Source organism: Garra rufa, chromosome 6, assembly GCF_049309525.1.
Source record: "Garra rufa chromosome 6, GarRuf1.0, whole genome shotgun sequence".
In the NCBI taxonomy this organism is placed as follows: Eukaryota; Metazoa; Chordata; class Actinopteri; order Cypriniformes; family Cyprinidae; genus Garra; species Garra rufa.
In genome coordinates this window covers 4,290,935-4,296,934 of record NC_133366.1, presented here as the reverse complement: position 1 = coordinate 4,296,934, position 6,000 = coordinate 4,290,935, and the positions used below count along the sequence as shown (strand labels likewise).

The following is a 6,000-nucleotide window of genomic DNA, read 5'->3' as shown; positions in this document are numbered from 1 at the left end:
CTTCATTAGTGTCAATCACTTCGCACATCTGTCAGTCTTCTTGCGTCTGGCCAATGGGGTGACGCGGTGGGCGGGCTCAGTCCGGGGGCGGAGTCTGTGTCGATGGCCACGGGAAGCGCAGCTGCATGAACGATCTCGCCGAACCTGCATCCGTGTTTTTCAGCCGCGATTCCCCCCCCCTGCGAGCGCCGCTCACGGAACACCCCCGCGGGGAGGCGAGAGAGAGGACTGCGGGGCCGCGGAGGTGCGGCGAAGAGCCAGGCCAGGAAAGGACGCCCGAGTCCGGTTTGATGCTGGCGGCCCGTCCGCCCTTTAAACACGGATGCTGCTGCTGCCGCTGCATTCATAAGGGATCCCTGTTTATCCGAGAGCCCATCGGACGCGTCAACGTCCCCTGTTTTCACATTCGGAGCCGATCGGTAGACGCCAACCGCACGAACGGACCGTGAGAGCCGAAGCGCGACAGGCGCGGCAGCATCCCTCCCTACCTGCGGCTCTCCAGCGCCTGACAGGCCCAGAGTCATGGGCAACACGCCGGCCGCCAAACGGGGCAACGAGATGGAAAGCGGTGGGTATCTTTAACGCTTCCCAATCATTCTGTTTAGTCATCATCATCATCATCGATCATGGCGATCGACATCCTCAGATGCTCATCGGGAATATGGTCGTGCATGTGCGGGGCTTCAGCAGAGATGATGCTGATGCTGTCATGGCGATTACAGCCTCAAACAATGTGTTGATGCTTAAATAAGAGCGAGCAGCGCTTCGTTTGAGGGGTTTCTGCCTGTGTGTTTATGCTGTTAATGCTACACAATATGTATATAACATGCCAAGGATGGTTATTAGATAAACAAGGGTCTATTTATATCTAGAGAAGGACAGATGTGTAGAAGCTCTGAGGAGAACAGCAAGAACCAAGATCTAATATGAGGACTAAATATCTAACATAGCAATTTACCAACCTGTCATTGAAAACAACCACGTTATTTGACCACTATGTGTCCTTCTCAGTGTCTGTGATGGTTACGGCCCTGTTGGTGTCTTGACGGTTTGGTTTTCACACCTGGAGATGTTAAACCCAGGTTTAAGTAATCCATGTTCATACGAACCTGTTAACCCTGCTTTAACAGTCAGGTTTTGAGATTTCCACCAACCCAGGATTGGTTTTAATGGTTAAAATTGAATGCTAATCTGTCATTGTTTGACATTTTTAGAGAGTTTCTGTTTTGGAAAACGGCAAAATTATTGGCGCCATTGTTTTGGTCCTGGAAGGATCAGATGATGTCTCACAGATCAAACCATTGGTGCTCATGTTAGTAAAAACATATTATTGTATTATGTCCCACCCAACCTTCCAGTTTCGGTATGAAATGTGTCAAAACAGGAACAAAAACCGCTCACGATCTTTAACCGTTTCCTTCAAATGCTGGCACTTGAAAGTTTCTGTGACTGTGTTTAACAAGGCATGCGTTCTGTAGTTTACGACTGATTTGTCCGTTGCAAAACAACTCTGTCAGCGCAAAACTAACGTTAATCCCCATGGTTAAAAGTGGGCTTTAATTGGGGTTAAAAAGACTAATTCTCGCTTGACTGCTTATATCAATGCAAAATGTGAAGTATATTATTGCCCAGCTCTAATCTGCCAAATGCGATTGTAATGCAATCTATACTATAAACATAGACCGTGATTTTCTTTTTTTTTTTTTTTTTTTTTTTTTTTTTTTTTTTTTTGATTTCTGAAGGATCATGTTTATTTTTTTTTTTTTTTTTTTTACAACTTTATTTATCATTTTCCAAAATTGAAAACATACAAATACTTGTTCAGGGATTTCTTACAGAAGTTGCGAAACCCGACCCCCACCCCCCACCCAATCCAGGCAGCATCCCCTCAGACATATCAACTTAGACATTCACGTAGTAAACAGGTAACAAAAACATCTACACAAGAAACAAAGAAAAAACAGAAACAAAGCAAGCAAACAAAAAAAAAAAAAAAAAAAAAAAAAGACTCAGATCGTTGTAATGATACTAACATTGAATACTGACTGGAGCTCTAATACGGAAAACTGGTATCAACAGCATATTAGCATAAGGAAGATGAATCACTAGAAACAGCAAGTCAAGCGAAAGGCAGGCTCTTGATATGGGTTATGAATTGCGACCAGGTCCTATCATATTTGTCCTCCAACCCACGTACAGCATACCTGGTTTTTTCCAGAACCAACCCTGACATTATCTCTCTAATCCAGTGAATATAGACAGGAGGGTTCTTCCCCTTCCAGTTCAAAAGTATCAGACGACGGGCATGTAACGATGCAAAGGCAATTGCATCTTTGTGGAGGCGGGACAGGTTCATCTCATCACTAATCACACCGAAGATGGCTATTAAAGGGTCAGGCTGCAGTGTTTTACCAGGTATGGCAGACAGTGATTGAAAAATTGAAGACCAGAAGTTGTACAGAGATGGGCATGACCAAAACATGTGTCCCAAGGAAACGGGAGAGTATTGACATCTAGGACAGTTTGGTTCAACATTAGGGTACAATTTTGCCAGTCTGTCATTAGAGTAATGCAACCTATGGACAATCTTAAACTGAATCAGGCCATGTCTAATACAAAGAGAAGACGTATGTATGCGTTGTATAGTCCTTTTCCAGGTATCCTCTGGTATTGTTTCTCCAATGTCTCCCTCCCATGCCACCTTAGTTTTGTCCCAATTATGAGGACCACTATTTAGAATTAATGTATATATTTTGGATATTGCTCTTCTATTGAGTGGATTCACATTAAGGACCAAATACAACAGGTCTTTGGGAGGTGGAGATGGATACCCTGAAAAAAGTTTAGAGACAAAGCTCCGGGCTTGAAGATATCGGAAATAATGAGACTTTGGTAAACTATGGTCTTCACATAAAAATTTAAATGAGGCAAAGCCATCATTAGTAAAGAGGTCTTGAAAGTAGACTAGGCCGCATCTATGCCATACTGCAAATACCTGATCTATTTGGGATGGAGCAAAAAGATGGTTAAACATTATTGGAGAGAAACTACATATATTTGTCATATTAAAATGTTTTCTGAACTGACCCCATATCTTAATTGAATTTTGAACCACTACATTTGAATTCAATTCAGATGCTTTAATATTCAGTGGGAGAGGGGCAGTTAAAACTGAGATTGGGGAGACTGGGAGTGTAGCTCTCAGTTCCATATCAGCCCAAATCGGACCCTCCTTATCCGCGAATGTCGTGATCCAATATGTCAGTTTGACAATATTAGTTGCCCAGTAGTAAAATAAAAAGTTAGGTAACCCCAAGCCACCGTCAGGCTTAGCTCTCTCCAGGCTTGCCTTTTTTATACGTGCAGGTTTTTTATTCCATATGAACGAAGAAATGAAACGATCTAGTTGGTAAAAATAGGATTTAGGGAGATACATAGGAATCATCTGAAATAAGTAGAGAAACTTGGGCATTACAGTCATTTTCACCGCATTTATCCGTCCTGCTAGTGAGAGTGGTAATTTTGACCACCTATCAAAGTCGGTCTTGGTACGATCTAGGATCGATCTATGATTGTACTGAAATATAGCTTTAATTGAGCCTGCTATTTTTATTCCCAGGTAAGTGAATTTATCCTTTTCAGTTTTGAAAGGGAAATGGTCATGAGATATCTGTTTTGCCAGGTTGTTCAATGGAAATAGTAGAGATTTCGACAAGTTCACTTTATACCCTGATATGCTACTGAATTTTTTCAACCAGTGGAGAAGGTGGGGCACGCTTTCAATTGGGTCTGATATTTGCAAAAGCAAATCATCAGCATAAAGCAAGGTTTTGTGATTTATTCCACCTCTGGATATGCTCTTAATTCTGTTATCTGATCTGATAGCAATTGCCAGTGGCTCGATTGCAATGTCAAATAGGAAGGGCGACAAACAGCAACCCTGCCTTGTACCTCTGTGGAGCGAAAAATAATCAGAAATCAGGCCATTCGTCCTGACTGCCGCCATAGGTGTTGAATATAGAACTTTGATCCACTTACAGAAAGTGGGCCCCATTCCGAATTTATCCAAGGTTGCGAAAAGATAGGTCCATTCAGTTCTATCAAACGCCTTTTCAGCGTCAAGGCTTATAATAACTTCAGGTTGTACAGTTGAATGGGGGGAAAATATCACATTAAATAATCTTCTCATATTAAAAAAAGACTGCCGCCCGGGGATAAAACCTGTTTGGTCCTCATTAATAATTGTGGGAATTATCTGATCTAAGCGTCGTGCAAGAGTTTTCGTTAAAATTTTATAGTCGCAGCACAGGAGGCTTATTGGCCTGTATGAGCTACATTGCAAAGGATCCTTGTCTTTTTTTAGTAGAACTGAAATCGTAGCCTGGGTAAGCGTTTGCGGTAATTTCCCATTGACCAAGGATTCATCATAAACCGATTTAAGTATAGGTGCAAGTTTCGAAGAGAATTCTTTGTAGAACTCTATTGGGAATCCGTCCGGGCCTGGGGCTTTTCCTACTTGACTTGACCTAATGGCACCCACTATTTCCTCGAGCGACAATGGCTGCTCCAGAAGTGACTGTGTCTCTGGAGAGAGTTTTGGGATATCGAGCGAGTCAAGAAACGAGTAAATCTCAGATGTGGTACAGTCTACCTCTGATTGATATAGAGTAGAATAATATTGCTTAAACTGGTCATTAATGACACGAGGGCTCTGTGATACAGAGTCAGCACCTATATTAATTCCAGGGATCATCTGTTCTGCTGCCTGTTGTTTAAGTTGGAGAGCTAGGAGCTTACCTGCTCTATCTCCATGTTCATAATATACCTGTCTGGATTTTAGAATATTTTTTTCGGCTTTCCATGTCATAAATGTATCAAATTCAGTTTGCAACAGTAGTTTCTCCTTATAAAGATCTGGAGTAGGTAAAGTAGCATAACGCCTGTCAACATCCGCAATTTTATCAGCCAGCTCTTTAAGTTTTTTAGAACGCTCTTTATTCCTATGTGCCACATAGGAGATAACTTGGCCCCTGATGTAAGCTTTCATAGATTCCCACAAAACTCCCCTTGACACGTCCGGAGTGTCATTGACCTCCAAAAAGAAGTCAATCTGACTATTAAGAAACGTTCTAGCATGTTCACATAAAAGTAATTGCGGATCTAACCGCCAAGTTCGTTGGGGAGCTACATTGATTGGAAAAATTAGATCCAGCTGCACTGGACTATGATCTGAAATCACTATACTGTGATACTTGCTGTTGGAAATCAAAGGGAGAAACTGGTTGTCGACAACAAAATAGTCAATCCTGGAGTAACTGTGGTGCACCGGAGAAAAGAAGGAGAATTGTTTCGTATTTGGATTTTTTGACCGCCAGGGGTCTGATAAGCCATATGAACGAAGAAAGGAATTAATAACCACTGCTGCTGATGAGAGAGCATTGGACCTTGCACTTGATCTATCTAGCTGTGCATTGAGGACGCAGTTGAAATCCCCTCCGAGAATTAATTTGTAGGAATTAAGGTCGGGAAGGGTTGAAAAAAAGTTAGTAAAGAATTGTGCATTGTCCCAATTTGGTCCATAAATGTTAGCTATTATTATGGGCGTATTAAAAAGCTTGCCCACCACGATAGTATATCTACCATTTGCATCCGAAATTACGTCAGAGTGTTCAAACGGAATCCCTTTCCTGATTAGAATTGCTGTTCCCCTTGCTTTATAATTAAAACATGAATGATATATCTGTCCAATCCATTTACAGTTCAGTCTTTTTTGGGAGTTAATATTTAAATGTGTCTCCTGAAGCAATATTACGTCAGGTTTTAATGATTTCAAATGGCTAAATACCTTGCTCCGTTTAACCATATTATTCAGTCCCTTAACGTTCCAGCTAATGAACGAAACTGCACCTTGTTGATTATTTACATTAGATGGTACCATGGTACATCGTTTTGAAATAGACCGCTCCTATGTGTTTCAGTACATGTCTGAGTCAAACCATA

General features: G+C 41.7%; 1 protein-coding gene across 1 annotated transcript in view; it reads left to right on the top strand.

The window, feature by feature from the left end:
• Positions 1–77: 77 nt before the first annotated feature.
• Positions 78–6,000, top strand: part of prkacab (protein kinase, cAMP-dependent, catalytic, alpha, genome duplicate b) — a 36,039-nt gene continuing 30,116 nt past the window's right edge. The window contains exon 1 of the mRNA XM_073841741.1: positions 78–568. Within this exon, the coding sequence (XP_073697842.1) occupies positions 523–568 (46 nt within the window). The 5' untranslated portion in view covers positions 78–522. The remainder of the gene's footprint in view (positions 569–6,000) is intronic.